The 24,749-nt window shown below is 43.2% G+C and overlaps 1 protein-coding gene across 3 annotated transcripts in view; it reads right to left on the bottom strand.

Annotated features, from left to right (window-relative positions):
- LOC144685850 (pro-neuregulin-2, membrane-bound isoform-like) overlaps positions 1-24,749 on the bottom strand; it is a 764,146-nt gene that overhangs the window by 158,577 nt on the left and 580,820 nt on the right. The window contains exon 1 of one of the 3 annotated variants that reach the window (XM_078550804.1): positions 15,547-15,687. The exons of the other annotated variants lie outside the window; for them this stretch is intronic. Within the exon in view, the coding sequence (XP_078406930.1) occupies positions 15,547-15,622 (76 nt within the window). The 5' untranslated portion in view covers positions 15,623-15,687. Of the gene's footprint in view, positions 1-15,546; positions 15,688-24,749 lie in introns of those variants that run through there. 3 annotated transcript variants of the gene reach the window in all.

Below are 24,749 nucleotides of genomic sequence, written 5' to 3' on the forward strand. Positions count from 1 at the left end.
ATGGATCAACAGACAGGTCCATTTTAAAACAGGCCTACATTTTATAGTAAATCTCACTTTACTGGCAGACTAGGGCCCAGATTTTCGCTCTGGGGTCAGGTGCACAGAGATGGGAGAATTCCCAGCTCCGCGAACTCAACCTTTAACAATGGCTGCCCGGATGTTGGATTTTCAGCCCGGATTGGGGGTGGGTAGGGGGCGGGGTGGGGGGAGGGCAGTGGAGAATGGGGCTGGATTAGAAGTCAGGGTGGGTGACCTGGGAAGAACTGAGTAGAATGCTGGATGAGGAGGCAGGCTAGGCAGAAAGCCAGCCTCAAGGCTCTGGCACTGTGTCCAAAGCTTAAAAATAAAGATTAAAACATAAATATCACTCCAACCCTCACCTCTCACACCTCCTCAACCTCCACACACTCCCCATGCCCCATCCATGCCTACTCATGCTACCACATTCCCCCCACCTACCCCATAACACCTCATAACTTCCATGCCAACCTATTCCCCCACCTGCCCCATCACCCCTTATAGCCCTTACATCAACTTAGTGCCAACTCATGCCAGCCATGCCCTCACCCACCACCCTTTGCCCTCATATCTACCATGCCAACTCACCTAGTATTCACCATGGGCAGATCTCAGGACCCATACAGAAATGAGATAAAATAAAGTTCTAAATGTCTATTGCAGACTTCACTATATTGAAAAAAAACACTAATTCACAAAAACCCATTTGTTACATTTACATTCCTTCAACTAAATAAAGCTTTATAACAACAAACAAGTGCACAATCCACTATAACAACAAGCATCGGAATTCATAGTCCCACATTAAGGAGTCTATAGCCACTTGTAGCTGTCAATCAAACAGTGAAATGGCAGTCACCCTACTGGGATAATGGATGGTCCTGAAATCAGCCATGCAGCAGTGATCCAGTAATGGAAGCTCTCAGCTTATGTCAACAGACAGAGCAAAATAGCAAGCAACCTTTTTTTAACACTCAAGACAATTTTTTAGAGATTTAAAGGACAGGACTTCTAAATGACTTGACAGCATCCTTTGACAGGTCCCTTTGACAAGTGCTCCTTACAGTTTTGACAGGTCCCTTTGACAGTTGATTTTGACAGATCTGTTGACAGTTTCAATGAGCTTGACAGAAATAGGTTTATGCATTTTTGTGCATATTTATGCCTACTTTTAACAATTCCAAAGGTTATCTGACCTACCCCAAAGGTCACTTGACCTCCCCCAAAGGTGTCGCGGATCCAGATTCAAAGGAGTCTTACCTCTCCTGGTACCCTAGCTACCCAAACAAATACACAAAGTTCAGACCTGCTCTCACCTGACCTAATCTGCATTCGGTTTCACATGCCTGGCCTACCAAAATCCCACTTCAGTGGAGGCAGCTGGTGATTTAAATGCCCAGCTGCCTCTGTAAACTGTGCTTGCTGAAACGTGCCCCAATCCCAAACCATGAAAATAGGAAGTACCATGTTTGGGGACGGGATGTAGGATTTTCGGGAGTTTCTGCTAATATCTCCATGATGAGGCGAGCTTCTCCATTGTTGTGGAAATCTGGACCTAACTATACACTTTTGACCAGAAGACTCCCTAACTCTGGTGAAGGCTGAACATAAGAAGAGAGCTTTCACTCTTTAGGTCAGACTTCCTATCCATAGAATTACATTTAACATTCAGCATAGAAACAGGCCTTTCAGTCTAAGAGGTCATGTTTATGTTCCATGGAACATTTATGTTCCAGTTGGCCTTAGGCCATCCTTCCTCATCTAACCCGACCAGCATAACAGGCAATTCTCTTCTCTATGCTTTTCTAGCTCCCCCTTAAATGCAAATTAAATTTGACCACTCCCTATGTAGAGAGTCCCACATTCTCACTACTCTTTGGGTAAAGAAGTTTCCTCTCAATTCCATATTAGATTTCTTGATGACAATCTTATATTGATAACCTCTAGATATTCTCTTCCCTAAAGAGTGGAAACACTGTCAAAACCTTTCATAATGGCTTCAATTAGATCACTCCTCGGTCGTTTTATTTCAAGAAGACAGACCCCCAGCCTGTTCCTCTTTTCCTGATAGGAATGACGTTGCATTTCTGGTATGATCCTTGTAAATCTATTTTTGGACCCTCTCCAGTGTTTTTACACCCCTTTGTAAAATATGGTGACTGGAACTGTACACAGTACTCCAAGGGAAGGATTTTGAGGTCGTCGGGTGGGAGTGCTGGGCGGGCCCGGGAGCGGCCAGGAAAAAGGACCACTGCCCGCAATTGGCCCTCGACCGTGATTTCACGCTGGTGGGCCAATTAACCCCCCCCACCCCCTCCTCCAAGCATGAAATGCGGCTCGTCACTGGTCAGGAAGCGGAGGTGGGTGCCTGTCGGCTGCCGGGTCCAACGGCAACTGGTTTAAAAACGGCCCAGCTGGAAGGCTGCCACGCAAGGACATTTCCTCTGCGTCTTCAACATTCAAGTGATGGAGTTGAGTGTGGCTGGACATGGCAGGCGGGGGGTGCAGTTTGGGTGGGCACTCGGCCCCCCACTTTTCGGATGAGTGCTTCGCTGCCCTGCTGGAAGAGGTGGCTGCCAGGAGGGACAGCCTTGTCCCCAGAGGTGGGAGGATGAGGAGGCCACCGCACCTCACAAAGAGGGCATGGAAGGAGTTAACAGCGCTGGCGAGCAGCCATGACGTGGTGCGGCGCACATGAGTGCAGTACCGGAAGCGGCTCAATGACCTGCTGCACTCAGGAAGGGTGAGTACTGTGTTGGCATGGGTCAGTGCGCAAAAATATTAAGGTGTGGCCACCCCCCTGTGGACCTCAAGAGTGCTAGAGTCCAGGTGCCAACTGTCAATGATGCCAAAGCTGGCCAGGGGGGGTGAGCCCTGGCTGCTTGGACTGAGTGCCTTGTGGCTTGAAAGCCATGACTCAGATGTGCCCTGCAAGGTGTTCCTCAGCTGGGGTTGGCCAGGCTGCAACGGCACTGCAGGTAGACAGCGGACTAATCCATGTTCCTCTGTCCTTTCAGGAGAACACGTGCCATAACCAAGCAGGGCGGACCTCCTCCCAACCTCCTGCTGCTCAGCATGTTTGAGCAGGATGCCCTTGAGCTCAAGAGCCAGCACGCTCCCCATGCAACCAGGTGTGGAGAGGCGGGGACGCCAGATGAAAGTAAGAGTGCAGTGCACAGAGGTGAGAGTTTCGGATTATGCAACCTTTCTAGTGTAGTCCCTTCACTGATGGGAGCCTCGAACCTGGTGACCCGTTGATCATTGAAAGACCATGGCACCGTGATGCAGATCTCCAGGGTGCCTGGCATGCACAGTGACAGTCTGGTGACTTAAACTAATGACACGTCCTTGATCTCCCTTTTAGGTTCACCAGCACATACTCACTCTCTGGACACCGAAGGGCCACCCCTGATGCTGCAGGGCCTCCAGGCTTCACTTGCACCTGCATCACACCCGCTATCTGAAGCAGGCACCAGTGCGGATACCAGCACCTCAGTGAGTATTAGATCAGCGGCTAGAATGTCGGTGCACTTTGATGAGGGGACTTCATACTCACTTGATGTGCAGGTCAAGGCAAGGAGTGCCCAGGGCACCAGCAGTCGGAGGACTGCTGGGGACCAGGACAATGCTCAATTGAAGGCAGATGTTGAGTCTCTGGAGTTGTCCATTAGGCAGCAGATACTGGATGTTCACTGAGACGTACGGGAGGACCTGGCGGAGATCCATGAGTGTCTGCATACCATGGTCTCTGTTGTGGAGGAGTCCATGTGGAGCGTGAGCACTGCGTTAACCCTGATGGCTAAGCACATTGCCTTCTCCATTGAGAGAGTGGCGGCTTTCTTGGAGAGGCAGCTCCAGGAACACAATCAGGGGTTCTTGGGGTTGCGCTCGGACCTGCAAACCCTCATGCAGGCATTGACCTCAGGTGGTCGGTTCCAGTGTGGGAGATGGATGAGGCTAGTATCCCAGCTAGGTGCCCTCAATGGTGAGCAGCAAGGTCCAGAGCACCCTCACATTGATGCACGAGCTGCCTGTCAGCTCTGCGGGCTCCTCACAGGGCGCTCTGGATGACAGCAGCAGCTTCTCTGCCCTTCCGCCAGTGACCGTGGCATCATATGAGGGAGCAATGACTGGGGAGATGCCAGCCGTGGCACTGACTGCTCTCTCCCAGGCGAGGCCAGCACAGGCTCTACTGGCCAGAGAGCGACCGCCAAAGTCATCAAGGCCAAAAAGACACCAGAGTCAGCAGGCTGTCCCCACTGCTGGTGGCAGCGAGGAAGGAGCACCTAGACACAGCACTCGCAAAGTAAGTTAAAGGCACCATGAGCACAAGAGGGACAGTTCATGGGTGACTTTCTATTCATTTATGTTTGGTTTATCTTTACTGGTGTGGAAATGAAGACCAGAGAAGGTTATGCAATTTTTTTTGGATTGTCAAAATAAGATCAATTTTCTTTTCATCGTAATGGTCTGAGAATGCTTCACCTTTTTATTTTTTTGGTGCAAGGTACACCAATGTGTAATGCTGGATGTCAGTGGCTCCAAATTTTATTGCACAGGCACTATTTGGACTTTGGGTTCAAATGAAAGGGTCATTTCAGACATCCGGGATGGAGGCGGCAGCCCTGGCATGCAGTTGAAGCTGATCTTTGGCAGCCTAGCTGAAGGAGTGTTGGATCAAGGCGTCCCTGCCTCCCTGGAGGTTACCGAGGTCTGCGTCCATGCCCTCAGCATTCTCCTCACCATGCTCCTCTTCTGACTCACTACTGGACTCATCATCTGTGGCCTGTGGAGCTGCGTCAAGATCCTCTCCCTCCAGTGGGTCCCCCCTTGCCAGTGCCAGATTGTGGAGAGCGCAGCATGCAACCACTATCAGTGACACCTGCTCTGGGGGAGGGAGGGTGGCCGGGGGGGGGGGGGGAATATTGTAGTACACCCCCTGAACGGTCCAGGCATTGGAAGCATATTTTGAGAAGATCTCTGGTCTCGTAATGCCTCTCTGCCTCTGTTCTTGGGTGGTGGAGTGGCATCATAAGCTACCTTTTCAAAGGATTGCCCTTGTCACCCAGCTGCCATCCATCCAGTCAGGCTGGAGCCCTGAAGAGCCTCGGCACCTGGGAGTGTCTGAGGATGTAGGTGTCATGGGAGCTGCCTGGGTACCTTGCACAGACTTGCAGAATCAGCATCCTGTGGTTACAAACTAACTGCATGTTCATGGAGTTTGAATCTCTTCCTGTTGATGAAGGCACCGGGCTCACCTGCTGGTGCCTTGATGGCCACATGTGTACAGTTGATCGCACCCTGGATATGGGTGAACCGAGCAATCGCTGCAAAGTCTCTGGTTTGCTCAGCCTGGCTGGTCTCCTCTATACGGTAAAGAATAAAGGGCAGTACCTGCCTGAACAGAGGTTCTGTCACCAGCTTGATGCAACTGTGGACAGCTGATTGGGAGACTCCACAAAGATCACCCACTGAGCCCTGGAAAGAGCCAGAGGCATAGAAGTTGAGGGCCACTGTGACCTTCAGAGCCACTGGCATGGGGTGTCCACCCACATAGTTGGAGCTGATCTCAGGGCCTATCATCTGATAAATGGAGATCACTGTATCCCTTGAGAGGCGGATCTTCCTTCGGCATTGCACCTCCGACATATTGAGGTAGCTGCATCACCGCCTGTAAACCCTGGCAGCAGGATAGTGGTGTCTTCTGCGGCCCCTTCTGCCTTGGGTTTCCTGCTGGCCCTAATTCCCTTTGTGCCTGAGCCTCTCCTCCCACCAGTCACTCCCCTGGAAGCTGCATTGGGACACCTGACCTCTTCTCCCTTCTGCTCCTCTCTTCCTCCTCAGAGGAGGTGCCACCAGCGGAGACCACAATCCCTATTACCAGGGAAATAGAAAGCTGTCTGATACCTGGAAGGGTCCACATGATCTGAATCCGCCAGGGCCTTGGAAACACCAAGGAGTCCTGAAATGAAGCCTGGAAATGCTAAGAATGAAGCCCTAAACAGAGATGAAGCTGCCAATTACCAATAAGTCACCAGCAGAAAACTATGTACCAAAATCCCCACTACAGACACTGGCAATGCAGCTCACCCCTTTTATCTCGCCCATGGATGAGGTTTTTGAAAATGTCGACTGGCCGCCTGCCCGTTCTGCCCATGTGACGAGCATGAAATCACACGGGCAACAAAAAATCGGCATAATTGGCTTTTTAATGGCCTTAAGTGGCCTCTTAATTCATGGCGAGCGCAGCTCCGGCACCCGCTCATGCCCGTAGGACTTAAAATTCTGCCCCAAATGTGTGGTCTAACTAAGGTTTGATGCAAGTTTAACATAACTTCTCTATTTTTCAATTCTTTTCTAGAAATAAACTCTAGTGTTGGTTTTTTTTTAATAGTATTATTAACTCGCATCATTATTTTTAGTGGAGAGAGAAACAGAATTAATTTTTCAGGTCAAGGAACTTTTTCAGAACTGAAGAAAGGTCCTTAACCTGAAATGTTGGGCCAGATATTCATAGAGTCGTGGAGACTCCAAGGATCTTTAAAATTATTTATTTTAAATTATAATTATTTTTCCATCACAAGCTAACTAGTTTGCCGACTTTTGTAACCGACACCAATGCCTGAGTCAGCATCATGCTGTAAATATGGGTCTGACTGCCTTAAATAACAACATGGGTGGCAATTGTGAGCTGCTGTAAGTGAGCATTGACATAAGTCGAGGACCAACTGTACTAGCACAACTCTGCTAGCTAGTGTGCGGCAGGAAAAAGAATTTGTTGATAAATACCCTTGTTGACAACATGAATGTGGAAGCAGGTCTATCCAAAAAAAGGCAAAAGACATACTATTTCCATCAAGAGTGGGCAAACAATTTTTTGTTTTCAAGCATTAAAGACAAGTGTGCAGTGCCAGAGTTGCCGTGGGAAAAAAGAGCAATGTCGAGAGACATTTTTCAACAGTGCACAAGCATTTTAAGACCAAGCCTGGTCCCGGAGAGCCCCAATCCAGTTAGTCTCATAGGTCACCTGTTTCTAAAGACTGGGAACAACTGTCAGTTATTGATCAATGAAGCAAGTAATCTGTTCAATTAAGAGAACACTGGCTGAATTTACAGGTGTTCCCAGTCTGATTTTAGACTTAATTTAACAAATCATCTGTTTAACTGACACAATGAAATTGATCCAAGTCTTAAATTGGTGATGCAATGACCTATAAGACCTGCTGGGTTGAGGATCCCCAGGAACAGGGTTGGAGATTCCTAGCTTAATACCTAGCTCTTAGCAATCAATATATTTTCAATATATGTTTTAGTAGCTCAGGATATTTTTCATTAATCAAAAGTAGCTCTCATTAAAGAAAAGGTTGGCGACCCCTACTCTAGGCTTTGTTCTATGATGTTTCTGAGTATATAGATCTGCTTGCAGCATGATCTGACATAACTGACATAACCCTAAGTGCTATCATTATAACATTATTAATTGTTGACTGCTCTCCACAATCTATCATTTTCACTGTGAGGGATTGTAAATTCATGGTTTTATTGATAGCTCAAACAGGTTATTAAAGGATTAACTGTCTTTGATGTGGAGTTATGAATACCTATGTTTGTTTTTATATGGGAATAAGTATTTGAGGGGTTTTAAATGTATTGAGTGGGCTTTCATGAATGGGACTTTTTGCTTATTATAGTGAAAGCTGTCATAGATAACTAGATCTTTATTTTATTTCATCTCAACATGGATCCTGAGGTCTGCCAATGGTAGATACTGGGTGAGTTGGCATGGAGTGTGTAAGAGCCATGGGGGATGTGTGGGGGGCATGAATGGAATGGATGAGGCATGGGAAGTGGGGGAGGAAATAGAGCTTGAGGGGTGATGGCTAGAGGGCCTAATCTGTAAGCAGCAGCTGTGACAAAGTTAAAGAGAACCGAGGGTGGTCTTTTAAACAACCTGCCTTGGCAGTCAGCAGCCCCTGTGGCTGTCTCTAATCTGTATCCAGGGGCAGCAGGTCGAATTCTACACGCTCCACCGCCCTCCCCATCGACCAATCCCTGAGTAAAAATTTCACCATTCAGGGCACTTTGCCCCAAGGCTGGTGCACCAAGTCAGGAGATTTCCAATGCTACCTGCCTTAGAAGCGAAAATCCGGCTGGTAAGCTCTGTTTCTGTTCCCACAGATGCTGCCAGACCTGCTGAGCACTTCCAGCATTTTCTGCTGCTTTGCAGGTTTCCAACATCCGCAATATTTTGCTTTGGTGTCACTACTTCTAGAAATTTGCATATTTAGGTTTGCTTCTTTGCTCCTAGTGAAGGGCTTAGCCTCTGACTATCTCCTAACTTGCTGTAACAAAACAAAAATAATTTTACGAACATTGGAAATCCAAAGCCAAATCTGAAAAGTACTGAATCTGTGGAAAAAGGATGTGAAGTTAATGCCTCAGGTAGAAACCGCTTGGTCTGACAAAGGGTCACATTCCTAAAATGTTAACTTGATTCTTTTTCCCTTAGATGTAGCCCAACACACTGAGCTTTTCCAGCATTTGTCTGTTTTCATCTCAGCTGCTTGTGTTTGGGGATCAGCCAGCTGTGTTCCCAATCAGAGCTGACTAACCACCCTCCTAGGTGTGAGCTCCTGGCAACGAACCCCAGCTGACTTCAAATGAATAGAGTCATTCCAACATCTCACACGTAAAAGTTTACTGAGCTGTTTTAAACCAACGTCTATTGTTCCAAAGAATCTGGATTAATGCTACATCTGAAATCTAATCTGTACTCCGGTGCAAATCTGTTCTGAGGATTGAATCCCTTGTGAATGAAATTTAACTTAAAAGTAACATATTAGCATCAATTTCATCTGAATTCTTCCTCAGCCAAATAGTCAGACATTCCAAAATGCAACAGAGGCACATCTATAAGGTATTCTGCAATGGCTCATATAACCGACAGATACTATCAGAAATCCCTTAGTTGACCAAGCAAATGAATAGTTTCTTATTCCACCAGTCTCTGTAACCATTTACTTCTCGAGTGTTAACTTTGCTCACCAATTGCAGCCTCACCTGAGTCAGAAAACTGTGAGTTTTAGAATTACTCCAGTACATGCACATAAGCAGATTCCTCACTGAGATACTGAGGAAATTCTGCATTGTTGGGCTGTAGCTTTTTGACAAAACCTTCAGGCCAATTTTGAAGAAGTGCTCAAAATGGGTACAGAAATGATGGAGCAGCCAAATCACTTGCCCAATTGTGCCAGTCGGAGAGCTGAACCACTGGTGAGTTGTAGGTGCCAAGCAGCACCTCTCCGCAGCTTGCAGGTTCTGGAAGGGTATGAAATCAGCCCATTCCCACACAAAGCTGGCAGTCAGGTCAGGCCTGCGGGGTGGCGGAGGGCTTTGAATTCCTGTTTCCTTCCGGGGCCCATCACATGGGAGTAATGGAGTGTAGGAGTGAATCTGCTGGAAGTTGGCATGAAGATAGTGCCCAATCAGGACTGTATCCTGTATATATGAATATAGTTATATGTTATTAACAGACAGTTATTGTTCAAATATACAAGCTCTAGACATCTTCAAGAGACAACATACAACCATACAAACACCTCAACCCCAACATTAAGCTGAGGCCCAGTCTGATTGTTCAGATGGAAGTAAAAGATCCTATGGCACTTTTCAAAGTAAGTTATCTTGGCATCCTGGGCAACATTCATCTCACATAATTGTACCACCAAACAGGATAACTGGTCATTACTCTGATTGCAGTCTGTAAGACCTTGCTGTACACAAATGTTAGCTGTGTTCAAAACAACATTTCAAACATCATTTGTTGGTGATGAAGCAGTTTGGTGCCTAATTAGAATGTGAAAAGTACAATGAAAATATAGGTTCAATTTTCCTTCTTTAATAACTTGTAGAAAACTACAAATAATGCTGATGTAGATAATTTATTAGACAACGCATTAAGCAGTTGTAGAACTTAATGTTAAATTTAATGCTATTTGGTACAAGTATCATTTTTAAAAAAAACTGATTCGCTAATAGTTCTTTAGATGTCATCTTTTTGGTCTGAAAGGGCACTTTATGCTGCACAACGTTCTAATTAGCAATTAGTCTCAGTTACAGGTTAACAGATATATTTTTAAGAAAGTGACAAGTTTATAAAAGTGAAAAAAATAATTCAGTGCACATCATATAAATATTTAAATGTTTAGTGAATGTATTACTTAATTTTCAAAATCCCCTAGATTCACATGAAAAGAACAGCTTCAATTTTATTTTCTGCACATAATCCACATTTAATCAGTGGAGTGATGGACCAGCCCTTCACCTTACTTGTGCTAATCCTGTAGCCGTTCAACAAAATGGCCTATATATTCAGTCACGCAGCACCCAGTTTCTGGGCACTGACTGGCATACTAAGGCCCCAAAATGGTGGGTAGGAAATGTGTACACACTTCTGGCCTGAAGTGCAGTATCTGCCATATTGGGACAGGATCAGAAATCGGCATCCAGGGTCTACACCTGAAACAGGCATTTTCCCCTTGCATATGCAAATAAGGGGCCTAACCCTATTTGGTGACTCCACTCTAAGACTGGTTTGCCCTGGTGCAGACTATAACAGACTGGCTACACTTAGTAAAGACAACACCATGCTGTTGTAAGGTTGTTTGGTGTCTCACTAAGAGGTCTGGAGGCCTGTGTGGTTGAACATAAAGGCCGGAAATTTACGGTGCTGTCATGGAGGGGACAGGGCCATAAAATGCGGTGAGACATGCCAAGCTCCATTTACTTCAGCTGGACCATAAGATCCCGCTGGTGTAAAAGTGTTTATTAACAACTCATAACTATGTATATATCTCAAAGGTATAGCCCTGTCTAGGTGCTATCATCATGCTGATTTCTCTCAGAGTCTTTCTCTACACCACACTGTCTCCTGTCTGCTGTCATGTGAATCTCTGCATCATACTGTGGGTGGTATAGTTCTCCAGTCCCATCTTAACCCTTACCAATCTGAACACCCTTATACTACATCTCCCCCAAGTCTTTGTCCAACATATTAACAATATGATCTTTCTTCACATGCTACTCTCTTTTTTCTCAATCATCCACACTTGGCTGTCACATGGTATGGCACTGGCTTCAGACTCAGCTGCAGCACTCCTCCAGTTATGCTGGTTAAACAATCAGTATGCTCTGCCTGGTTAGTGCTCTGATTATTTTAAAAGTAAGTACAGCCCTTTTTTGGATTTTGCTCACCATTTTTGTGATCTGGCTAGGTCCTCTGACTCTGCGTTTGATCAGGTTTGGCAATGGTATTTTCCCCGAATTTTGCTCACCCTTTTGTGATCTGGCTAGGTTCTTTAACTTTACGTTCGATCAGGTTTGGTTTTGGCTCACCCTTTAGTGATCTGGCTGGGTCCTTTGATTCTGCATTCTATTAGGTTTGGCAATGGTATTTTTCCTGAATTTTGCTCACCCATTTTGTGATTTGGCTAGTTCTGGCTCCAGCAAAGTCTTAACTCGTTTCAGTTCTGTAATTGTGCTACTCATGAATTCATTATCTGCTCGTAGCTTGGCTTTTCGTCTCAATGCCTCCTCTTTTCCATTCAGCTGGTTCTTCAGCTCTTCAGACTCTCTGGGGGCATGGGTTCAATCCCACTGCTGCCACCATTATGTAAGGTTGTTTGGTATCTCACTAAGAGGTCTGGAAGCTTATGTGGTTGAACATAAAGTGTTTAGTAACAATTCATAACTATACACATATCTCCAAGGTACAGCCCTATCCAGGTACTATCGTTGTACCGACTTCTCTCAGACTCTTTCTACACCACTCTGTCTCCCTGTCTACTGTCATGTAACTTCCTGCAGCATACTGTGGGTGACACTGTTCTCAAGTCCCACCTTAACTCTTACTAACCTGAACACCCTTATACTACACATGCTAGTGCAGGCATGAAGATATTACTGTAAGATGACTGCCAAGGGGGCACCTCGGTTTTGCAACTTCAACAGCCTAGCAAGCTTTCTGGAAAGTTCCAAATTGGATTAGAATGGGCAGAGGGCTCCCTTGAATGGACATGCCTAAACAGTACTCTTCTGTGGAATTTCATACCCGCTATTGTCAAGACTTACTTCAAAACTCAGGGACAATAAACTCTCAGGCTCACTGATTCCAGGTCTGCCATGTAACAAAGGAGGGCCAGTGAAACTGAGTAGCCACAATAAAGTGCTAAACATCACTATCTACATTCCGTTGGATATCAATGGCTTTTGACCATGCGACAAACTCCTTATTAACTATGAAAGACCATCATTTGTCTTCCATCATGTAGCAATGGCCATTCATCATGTAACTAAAACTGCCCTGTGATTTTGAAATCCTTTTATCAAAAACTGAGACTGGGCAGTGTGCAGAACACCAGCAACATATCGCAGCTGTGAAAAATAAGGCTGTGTCACCTTGCCATTTCATGACCTGTGAGACTTAAAATTATTTTAAAAGCCTCCTCCAGCCTGTTTGGAATAGCTCTGTGTTTGCCTATAAGAAATTGGGCCTCCAGTTGCAACAGCCATCAGAGTCTGTCTACACAACCTGCTGAACAGCCTTTAGTTTGAAGGAGCCCTGCATTTTATTGGGGTTTGACCCCAACCATCTAAACTTATCTGAACTTACCTGAACTTCAATTCCAGAATGGGAAAATCTCCCTCCTTCCCTGGATTCTCCAAGACATGTAAACTGCTAACTATTCTGTTTGGTTTTAATGCACTACTGTCTTTAACTGTATCTTTCTTGTGGGCATGTTGTGATTAACATGGTGATAGACCTTTCTAGGGTGTGTGTGAGAATAAATAATACTCTTTATTTAAATCCATGAAAGTCTGCTGCTGGTGACTTTTAAATTGACCGCACATTAACACTAACTATGGGTACACACATCAGCCTTACCAAAAATAAACTACACTGATTTTGGACAGAAGGGAAAGGGAAATTGGGGCTTTCAGTCCATCTGTCTCCCTTGCCCATAACAACTGACTGTGGAACAACCTGCAAAAAAAATGTAAGATTTTCACATTTACAGATTTCGATGTGGAGCCCAAAAGAGCAGGAGAAAGAAGAGGGAGGCTTGCATTTATATAGTACCTTTCACAACTTCAGGACACCTCAAAGCACTTTACAGCCAATGAAATATATTTGCAATGTAGTCACTGTTGAAATGTAAGAAATGTGGCAGCCAATTTGCACACAGCAAAGTCACCCAAAAAGCAATGTGATATCAACTAATAATCTGTTTTTGTGATGTTGCTTAAGGGATAAATATTGGCAGGACACTGCAGATAACTTATCTGAGGGCTGCAATGATGCTAAAAGCAGCGGCCTGATTTTGGTGCCCTCTTCGCTGGCTGGATGCTTGCACCCTGCTGGCTTCACTGTACTGCGACCTGAGGCCCAATGTCAAGGATGCCTCAGGCTTCATAATTCAGTGATGGGGCTTGCACCCTATGCCCACCTATGCGCAAAAATGGGTGTGCCTGAATTTCCATGTTGCTACGTTCATTTAGCACCTGTTCACAATGTTACATTTTACCCACTTACAGCATATTTCAGAAATCAATCTAAGGAATCACATGCCCTGTTTTCTAATACAAATGAACACTGTGCCAGCCAGTTGCTGTCTAATGTGCTTCTGTTTGAATATAGCCTTCAACGTCACTGACTTGCCTTAATGCATTGAATTTTGAACCTGCCTGTGGATATAGATAACTGGCATTTTGAAACCAGGTTCTTGATGACAATTTTGGCAGCAGAAATATTATGAGCCAACCTTTCCACACCTAAAATTTTTCACACTTTCGTTAGAGGACCTATACATGAGTTGAATAATATCAGTTGCCAAAGCTCACTGTGTTGTGTCTTGCAGTGGAACATAAACCAGGCAAACCCAGTTTCAGATTTGATTACTTTTCCCAATCCAGTGATACATCAGCAGCCTCGCATGGAAATGAAGGATGGAACTTGTCCACAAGCTTGGCAGTGAGTGAATCAAAAGCGGAAATGTTGTGATGAGCAGAGGGATCAGATTCTGCTGCACTAGCATGAAACTGCTGCAGAAATCAGGTAGTGTTGCTTTCAAGATATCAGTTCTGAATTTTTCCATTTTACTGATCTCATTGCTAGATGCTGCTGTTAGATAAGTAAGCTGAATGCGACTGACTTTTCAACAACCTAATGCTTTTTTAAGTTATGGCTTATCAAAGGCTGTACAGCTCCACATCACACTGAAGTCCAATGTGTGGGACCACAGAGTGTCAGAGGCTGTCATTCACCCTGAGTTGTCAATCTCAGCAAGGCAGAAATGAGGAGTACCTAAACAAAGTCACATAGTTCCCCATGGAGGATGGTTTCATTCACTGCCTTGCTTCCAGCTTGACAGCAGCATTAATATTGGGCACCTACCCTTTTGGTTCATGGCCTGTGGACACAACTTTAGCTACTCAATGATTTACTAACCGGCAAAACAACTTTGAAAGTGCTCGATCATCAACTTAAAGAGATGCAGAAAGGGATTACTTATTTAGACATTAATACTGGGGCGAATAGATGCATTGCTCTGAGTAGTGATCCACTAAAGTAAAAATACTGCATCTTCAGCTTCAAGCAGTACTAAAAACTTTAGTTAGTCAAATTAAAGCATATATCATAATTCATTTGAGAAACTGTACTTAAACATCAGTAAACAAATTAAACGATTACCAGTACAGAAGCTGTCAAAACACATACAACAAGATGTTTAACTTGATGCGTTGCAGCCATAGCACACTGGAAAATGCAACACAAAATCTGTACTCTTTAAAATTCACTGAAAACTCTTCTAAGGAAAACTGCTATTCAGACTTACTGCAAGTCAAAATCTCAACAAGATTACAAGTTACAATGTTCATGCCTTAGTGGTTATAGCAGTAAAGGAGTTTAAATTGAGAATAAAAGTTAGAAGATGTGACATTTCCACATTGAAGTAGCTTTTGCATGAAGGAATGCAGCTAAGTATTGGAGTTGGCACCATGATTTAACAGACTGCACAAAAAGTCCACATACTTGAGCCAGACTGTCTTTCCAGGTACTACAATAGGGCATGAGCATTACAGAGAGGTCGGTTACTCCAAAAATAGGAATTCTGACCATATTTTTTTTAAAATCTGAGAATTGAATATATGCCTGCATTGATTTTCATTTCTTCCAGTTTTAGCAAGTAGATTTTAGAATATATATTTTGACAATTGCTACTACTTAAATATTCCATTAAGACCTTTCGTAAAGCAGAATTTATTGCAGGGTTTATCTTTAACAGTCAAAATAACCCAGTTTCTTACATGTTAAAACTCATCCAAATCATACAGTCAAGAAGATTACATTGATTTGCAGTAACTTGTCCCTTTTTGCATAAGGGCACAACCTAAAAAAAGTCAAAAGAATAGCAATTAATTTGAATTCGTAGCTTCACTAAGGAGACATTGTTTAAAATAAGATACCTTTTCTTTTCCCCTTGCCTTTACCACGTTTGTCACCTTTCTTTTTTCCTCTGCCCTTTTTCTTGTCTTCAGACATTCTGTGCAGTTAAAAACTAATCCTAACACAGACGCAACAGGCTATGCTGTACGAAGAGTGGCTTAACTTCCTCGTCCCTTATGTTTATTCAACACCCACTACGGTGCCTCCTACTACTGATGACGTTTGTTGGAGGCTGACTGGATGGGGGTTTCCCATTCTGCAACCATTAAACGAGCTGCTTTTTCCCCAGTGATTTATTGACTGCATATTTTAATTGTTTTGGTTAAAGTAGCATGGAGGCAATTTTGTTTAGGTCCAGAAAGTCTATTCCTGAACATTACTTAGAGGAGAATGGACACATTTTCTTGCCTTAGTTTTACAAGAATTGGCTTATTTACTCAGCACACTGAAAACCAAGCAGAAAATCACACTAATCCTAAAGATGCACATTTTCAAAAGTAGTTTTAACCAGTTGAGTTAAATTGGGTTATCACGAGAAACCATCAGTAACAAAAACACACAGCAAAAGTACATTACATAATTTTCAATCATTGTGCAGTGACAGGATACTCCAAAATGAATCAGCGTGGAGTATTTAAATATTGTCCATGTTGACAATTGCTGCTGACAACTCTGCGCTCTTCATGACGAATCAATATTTGTACACACAGAATAATACTATGGGGTCATTTTAATCCTGAATGGATTTCAAGCGGATGGGAGTGCGTGGTGACTGCGAAACACACTTGCTGGCATAAACTTCGGGCCAGGAGAGATTTTAAAACCTGGACCTCATTTATATTTGACAAGCAGCTTTCCCACTCACTCACAATAGGAACATTTTGAATATTTTCTGGTGGGCCTCCAATTTACAGAGGGAATACATCTCTTAAGGGGAGGTTGAATTCATTGCTACGAGATTAATCCTGCTGCACGAAGATTTTCTGCAGCTATGTTTTGCCAGCAAGTCCCTAGTTTTTCTGGGGCCTTTCTGGAGCTCCTAACCAAAGAAATGAGGGCAGGGAGGCAAATTCTCTTTTCCACCCATAGTAGGAAGACACCAAGAATGTACAATAACCGCAGAGCTGAATTAAAAATTCTTGGAGCCTTGGGCACCATGAACATTTACAAGCACTCTGCTCATCCCACACAACCACTGCCAGTCAATTAAACACAAATGTGTAGTAAAACTCACAACAAAATAGACCACAAATGTTTACCCCACGGCTTTAAGATTAAGGGCATTGGTGAGTTGACAGCTACTGGCAATGTATGACCATTTGGGAAAGCAGATGTTACACTCCTAATAGCCAGTTGATGAAAGAAGAAACCAGAATCAGTCTTTACTTGGAATAAATTTCTTGAGAGAGTGAAACATTACAGGTATTTTTCTCCTGACACCACTCTACTGCTGTGTCAGTAAATATCTCTTTGTATGCGCTCAAGTAACCAACCAATCAATGCCCTGTATCAGTATGTACTTAAGCTTATGATGGAGTCTGATGGATTCTCCCGTCACTTCAATGATCAGTGTTCAGCAAGTAAAAAAAAGACTGGTTTACAGTCTAGGTTAATGATATCTCACATAGGCCATTAAACCAAGTCTCAATTTGCATAATCAATTGTAGATACTGCATATGAAGTCAGTGTTGGAGGGATGGATGAAGTCATTGGCTTTGCTACATGCTCGCTTGTCCTGAAGGACAAGTGTTCTCCTTAAACGTCAAAATCACTTGATGACAGAGACTTCTGTAATTTGAGTCTGATCAAGGTTCTTTTTACAATGTATTGTGATTCAGCTTGCAAGCTCTGAGGTTGGCTTTCAAATTGTCTTTAAGTTTGGGATGTCCTATGGTGCGGATTCCCATGCTGCCTTTGATATGTGCGAACCACATGACCGACCCAGTAAGACTGAGCTCTGATGAGCATGCTCTCGATCACGGTATGTACCACTCTGCAAGAAGCTCGGTGTTGGGGAGCTTGTCCTGTCACTTGATCTCAGACAGTGAGGATGGAATGCTTCTAGTTGCTTTATGTGATGACGGTAGGTTGCACCCATCAAGAAGTGATATAAGAACCATGGCCTGCTGACTTAGATCTTTGTTCTGAGACAAACTTCATGCTCTTTCCAAACTCTGTGAGTGGGCCTGCCATACACTGAGCTTGCTTTTGCCAGGCGATGGTGTTATTGGAGAGGATACTCCCAAGAGGCAAAACATCTGCACTGAACAGGGGGGTGCATTAATGACTGTGGAGCCTTGGAGTACATGGCCAGGGGTGGGTTGATATAAGATCTCTGTCTTCTTCAGACTTATTGTCAGGCTAAAGTGTTCTGAGGTTAACCTCAATTGGTAAAATAAAGAGCAAACAGCAGATTCTGTTGCAGGAAGTGACTTTTGGCCATAAGAAACCCCTGGCCTTTACCTGCTGTTTTCTGGTAGGCTCACCGATGGCTAATCAAGGCTATTGTGGATAATACTGCAGCTCCCTTCCTGCAACTTTCCTCTAACACAATCAATGAAGCAAAAGCAACACTACGATGCTCTGTGAGAGCCTAATCAGGATGAGTATGACAAAATCAGCAATCTCTGATCTCAAAGAGCACTTTAAAATTCACTAAGTCAAATAGCACAATAATTCCTATACTGCGAGTAACTTCAGTTTAATGCTCTTTTAAATAAGTGCTTCCACTTGGGTCAGTCAGTTAGTGCTTGAAGTCAATCTCAGCAGGTTGACCAATGGGTAATGCTGTTGAGCACTCAGTTAAAATCGTGTTGGGGTCCTAATGACATCATAAGACTCTATTTTGCATGCATTCATGAGCCACCTGCATGTTTACTCAATTCTGGCTGACTCTTAAGTCACTCAAATGAATTGAGCAATTAAAATGGGGCCAGCATGATTACAGCTGGAACAGAGGGGGAATCAGTCAAATCGATCAACTTTAATGGTCCCTTCACCCCGTTCGTCCAGCTGGGATAGGTTATAGTTGACCTCTGACTGCTACAAGGATGAACGCAGCCAGGGCTTGAGATTATGTCATAAATGTCAGTGTCGTATGCATATGGTACACATGCAATATGCATGTAGTAATCTATTTTTACTGCTTTCCTTTTTTTTAAACCAACAGAGCCAACTTGGTAGGCAGTGGCAAATAAGAGATTCTTACAATCTCATGATATTGAAGTTTATTTTACTGGCTGATACAGGGGCGTGTTGGAGATTCCATATAGTGCATCACTGGACTGGATTTAACGGGGTGCCAAAACCCTGGCTCCCCCACTGAAAGAGTCAGGGGCAACCCTGTCTCCACTCCAGCGGCTCAACCCGCAGGCATTTAATGCTTGGAGGGGAGTTAATTGCTTTCAGGTAGGACTTCCGCTCCCATCTGAGCAGGAGAGCAGCCAGTCAATCAAATAGTTGGCAGCTCTCTAGTCCCAGTAGCACCACCAAGAACAATGGCTACTTTTTAAATTCAATTTTAAAGCAATAATGTTTCTACCTTCTCAATTCAAATAATGGTGAGACAAGGGGTAGGATTTTGCAACACTCCACCTCCCCTCAATGCCCGATGGGTCGAGAACAAAGGTGGGCAGGCACAAGTGGTGGATAGCCTATTGAAGTATTTAAAGGCCACTTAAGCCTATTGCTAAAGTCTTTGGGGAGTAGGCCAGTTGCCTGCAGGAACCATCTTGGCATAAGACCAGGGACCCATCACTTTATGCAGGCTTTGAGGCCTTCTCAGCCTGCTCGGCCACAGCTTTGAGAACGCACTCACTGTACAGTAGGTGGCGAGCCAACCCTCTGGCCACTAATTGGTCAATTTTGGGGAAATCACTGCTGGGTAACTCTTCCCCACACAATGCAGGATTGTGACTGTCATTTGACCCTGACATGGGTGTCCCGATAAAACTCTGCCTGATGGTTTGAAAGTGAAGACTTACGGACATTTAGTGAAGGCCAAATAAAAGACAACTGATCATATTCTTAAAAGAAACAAGGTCAAAAAATAATATATGGTATTCTTTGGCTCTTTTAAACTAGCTGAATAGCAACCAGAATATATAGGTTCAGTTATTGAGTTTTAATCATGATTAAGTCCTATTTGTTGCATGATAAATTCTTACAGGATTTCCTCAGGTAGCCTTTAAAGTATCGAAAGATTGCAATGTTACATCTGTAATAAGGAAATTGAAGAAGCTACCTAATTTGAAATGTAATTTGAAACACTGTTCACTTAAAGTGGCCAATTTATAAAGCTATTGAGACCATCACATTTTAATTCTTTATGATCAACCCAAACAAACATAGTGTATAATTTATTACAGGACTTCTTGCAAAGCTATAGCAGTAAGCTTTTCAAATCTGAAGAAGCCATTGTTTGGAAGAATTCTTTTATTCAAAGCAAATAATGTTGCTCAACCCGTCCATTCAATTCAAGCTAATTGTTATCTGGAATAGGTTTTGGGGCAAACTAACAAAACCAACAGGCCAAAGACAAGAATTTGCAAAGAACACTTTGCTGATAGGATCAGATGAAGAGGTGGAGTGGGAGGAGGCTTGTGTGGACCATAAATGATGGCTCAGATCAAATAGGCCAAACAGCCCATTTTTGTGCTGTACATTCTGTCTTTTTATGTAAAATGAATTATGAAATCTCCATTTAATTACTCTGTTAAATACAAAAGTGTAAATTTTTGATATGCATTATTGAGTAAACATGCAGCATGACACAACAAAGATCTTCTAATCACAGAGATCTTCTAATCACAGACAAGAATTACATGGATAATGGAGGTGGATTAGGAGGATTTGTTGATTAAATAGCAATGACCTTCATGTGATCCACTTTTGAACAGATTTGATAACTTGAGATAAAAAGACATAATGCAAGTGATTTGTTGAAAAGATGGGCGTAAACAACATTTGCACCAAACTTTCTCCACATCACTGGCAATACTGTAACCTCTCTAATCATATACAAATAAAAAACACTAATTAAAATAGAGTTTTGTGAGAAAACAACTCTTACTGAATGCAGGTACATGTGTGGTTGTGTAGGTTTGTGTGGAATGTTAATCATGGGCATTGAAAAGCCACCGAAGCGAATGACTATCCCCTTTCTTTGAGCACGTCAACAAAAAATTAACATGAGATTCTTAACCCTTTCATGATTAATTTATTCATGCCAAAGTTTTCATTATAATCCTATGGTCAACTGCTTGTGAAGCAATCATTTGAATGTTACTTTTTATTTACCTACATCGCTCACAGAATCACGTGATGTCCGTTTCACATTGACAAAGTAAGATAAATCACTCAAAAGTTGTTTGTCATCAAGTAAACATCCCGTTAAAGCTTTGAATATAGGTCTGCACCAGCAAAAGGTTTTGATAATTGCACTGGACTAGGATTTCACACATATAATGCTTTGTTTCTCAATAGGATAAGCATTAGAGAATTTTTAAATAATCTAATTAACCTTAAACCTATTTTTAAAAATCATGAATAGACTGGTACTTGCTTTCGTGACTGAGTAAACCCCCAAATCACACACCTTTTTTCCTATTATGGGATTACAAATGGCTCAGACTCATGCCTAAACTAGTTATCATAACAGAGGGTTTGGTGGGAGAATACAACTAGATGCAGAAAGGATATGTAAAAAAATCCACACGTTTTTGTGCATCAAAGTCAACAGTCACGCTTCTAGGGTTATAATTAGCGGTTAATCGGAAATAATCTGATTTATGTTGCTCAAGGTTAATATCAGTAAACACTCTTTTATCAGTACAGAAACTGTCAAGTTCATGACAAGGCATCCACTGGCAAGTTAAAATCAAAGACTTGGCCTTCCATGAAAAAAATGCTTCCACCCTTAAAAAGCAAGCAAGGACATGCATGTGGCTGTATATGTGCTTTCAAGCTGCTTATTAACTTCTCCCACTGCTGCAAGTTGCCCAATCACAGAGTTTCAATTAAACTGTGTATAGATACTAATGCTCCATGTAGGTGGCAACAGAAACTTGATAATAGGTTTCAGCAAGTTCTCACACTCTGAAAAGTGCAGTTCTTGCAATGACAAATATGTGACTTTTACTTGAAACACCATCTTAAAACTCTTGAAATGATCCATAGCCACTAAAGGGAACTGGATCATGTCTGAGGTGCCACTGAAACTGTTTACTTATCACTACAAGAAGGCACTATGGTGATTTCAAGAAAGCAAAAACTTTGCCAAGTAGCTTGAAGCATGTTCCACACAGGTGAATTTTTAAAAAAATGTATATATCAGATCCTATCAATGTGAAATATTTTAGCCCTTTACTTTCAAGAAGCTTGTTGTTACCTACTCTGTTGAAAGATCTGATTTAAAAATATCACTTGTCTGTACAGTGCACCCATCCTCCGATCCATTTTTAGAACCTTTTATGTCAGGATTTGAAAATAAAAGGCAGATTGAGTGGCTTGTTCATGAACTCCAAATGCCAAGCCAGTGCAGTTACAAATGTGGTTCATTTGCGGTCCAAAGAACAACTCAACTTTGATATGCTTACTCCTATCATGGGAGAAACAAAACTGGAATTGCACAGCAACATGTTATTTTTCAAATGTAAAAACTTGCCCTTAGTTTAAATTATTTATCACATTTTTGGTAAATAGTCTGCATGTCAGCAGCCTTGTTACTGAAGGCAACCTAGTTATTAAGTAATCCCAAGATTCTCAAGTTGTTACAAAAATCTTTATTATGAAGCATTGGATATTTCCAAAAATTGTATTTTTTGTGGTTTCATATAGTTTTAAGTTCCAGTGTTAACATGATTAGCACCCATAAATGAAACATTAAAACAAATACTTTGGCATTATTCTACTTTTTATGCCTTTGAACAACAAAGTTTGAGACAAGTCGCAAACTTTGCTGATTTTCTAATTAGAAAATGCCACAGTGATCCTCGAGTGCAGGAACAAGCGCATGAATAAGCGCTCCTGTGATTTTAAGCTGCAGTGCACCTTTTCAAGTTCCAAGATTTTTGTCACTTTCAGTGCTGCATATAAGTGATGGGCTGCATCGCCCCGGATTTCCACAAAGTGCAGTAGTGGGCAGGAAAATCGTCTTTTGACCTGCTGGCTGCAATGGTGGGTTTTTGCAGCATATCGTCCCATTCCCACCTTACTAATTATGCAGCCACAGTAAACACGCTGTCTTGCTGGTGGGGAGCCCCTATCTGCTTGCCACGCCCTCACGCACGGTGCCATATTTAAACTGCAGCCACGCGCACACTTCTCAATGCTTGCAGCTAAGGACTGCTCCAGTGAAGACATGCCCCAAAAAAACTAAGAAGAGTGCAGCCCCCCGATTCAGTAACACATCCGTGCAACTCTTTCCGCATGCTGTGTAGGCCCGCCACAACGTCCTCTACCCTGGCTCTGGCCGCAGGAGGCCCATCTGTCTCACCACTCCGGCTTGGGAGGTGGTGGCAGAGGTAGTCAGTGCCAACGCTGCACATAAGAGGTTGGTCATCCAGTGCAGAAAACAGATGAATGATCTCATCTGTGCCGCCAGGGTAAGGCAACCACTTTATCACTCTAACTCACACACTCACAAGGCCATGACACATTCACTCACTGCCAACTCAAGGGACATCACCACTCATTCTCTCACACACACACATCCTCACATGTCCATCTGGCCTCATCCCTTCTGGAGACTGCCTCCTCAGTCCTCACCACCTTGAGACCACTTGCACAGATCAATTTGTGCCCCCACACACGCCTTGGGATACCCCCCTTCTCTAGTATAGCCCTCGCCCTGCAGCCTTTTCCCTTGCCTGAGGCCATTTCTCCCCATTCCCCTGCAGCCATTGAAAAGACACTCCCATGTTACGGCTGGTCTGGTAGGTAGAGACCTGCCTGTGAGCCGCCCCTAAAAGGGATGTGGTGCTGCCTGCAAAGCCTGGCACTGATGACCGCGGGTGCTGCCCGAAGCAAGGTAGGCAAACAAACCTCAAAGTCCCGAGCGAAGTGCAGCCCGCCAGGTTCACATTGCTTATGTACAGTTGTGAAACACGCTGACGTGCCTGGGTGATCCAGCCTTGGGGGGATGATTCCAGAAAGCAGGGCTTACAATGAGATTCTAAAGTATTGAAATTAGGTTCCTGAAATGTGGCCCGCCATTGAAGGGTGAAGCAGACAATTGCAAACTGGTTTCACGACAGCGTGAAACTGATTTTTGGCCTTCTCACGATAATGTGCCCCTATGATGCCTGCTGCCAATGGGACTGGAAAATTCCAGCCAATGAGTTATGGTCATTCCAAGCCACTTCATTAGAAATTGGTAGCACTTTAGGAAGAAAATAATTATTAACTTATGAATGCATAAAATTAATTAAGCCTGATTTTTCAACTTACTGAAAGGTTCTGGGAGTGAAGATTGTGAATCCTTGTGGTCAGCAAAAAATGACAAAATGGTGTACTGACTCTTCGAGTAGAAGGGAATTTTTGTCATAGATTTCGCCCACAACTTCTTTTTACAAATGCCACACACCAAAATAATAGCTGTTCTGAATCTTGTGCAGTACAAAAACTGACATACAAATAATTATTTTAAATAATGGTGTTTCAGATAAATGTGCAAATACTTCTTAATCTTACAATCTAAATCAAATGTATTTAGTAACCAATTCCTTTTGTTATGTACTATCTTCATAGATCATTTTTGTAAACATTGAGGCTGAAATGGCCACTTTACAGAGTTTTGCTGCTACCTAAGATTCAGCTTTCCAATAAACTATGCTCACATAATTGGTTACACAATCATGTACGAAGACCCACCACAACTATATCTACATAGTCACAATGACATAATCAAAGCCTCCATTTTTTTCTTGGGACTTACAAGGATCTATAAATTAGCATATTAGAAGTAATCACACCACAGTCCCTCAGCAATACACCTGACTTGTCTCAAACCTTGTTGTTCTAAGAAATAAGAAGTGGAATAATGCACGGCTCTATTTGTTTGAATATTTCATTTATGGGTTCTAATCGTGTTAACATTGAGCCTTCAAACTTAATGAGATCACAAATAATATAGTTTATGACATTGCTACATTACATTGTGCCATATGGTGGGGGTGGTGGGTTTGAGTTGGGGTATGGCTGGCTCCCTTTCACCTGCTGTTTC

The sequence above is a fragment of the Cetorhinus maximus genome, chromosome 10 (assembly GCF_964194155.1).
Source record: "Cetorhinus maximus chromosome 10, sCetMax3.hap1.1, whole genome shotgun sequence".
Taxonomy (NCBI): Eukaryota; Metazoa; Chordata; class Chondrichthyes; order Lamniformes; family Cetorhinidae; genus Cetorhinus; species Cetorhinus maximus.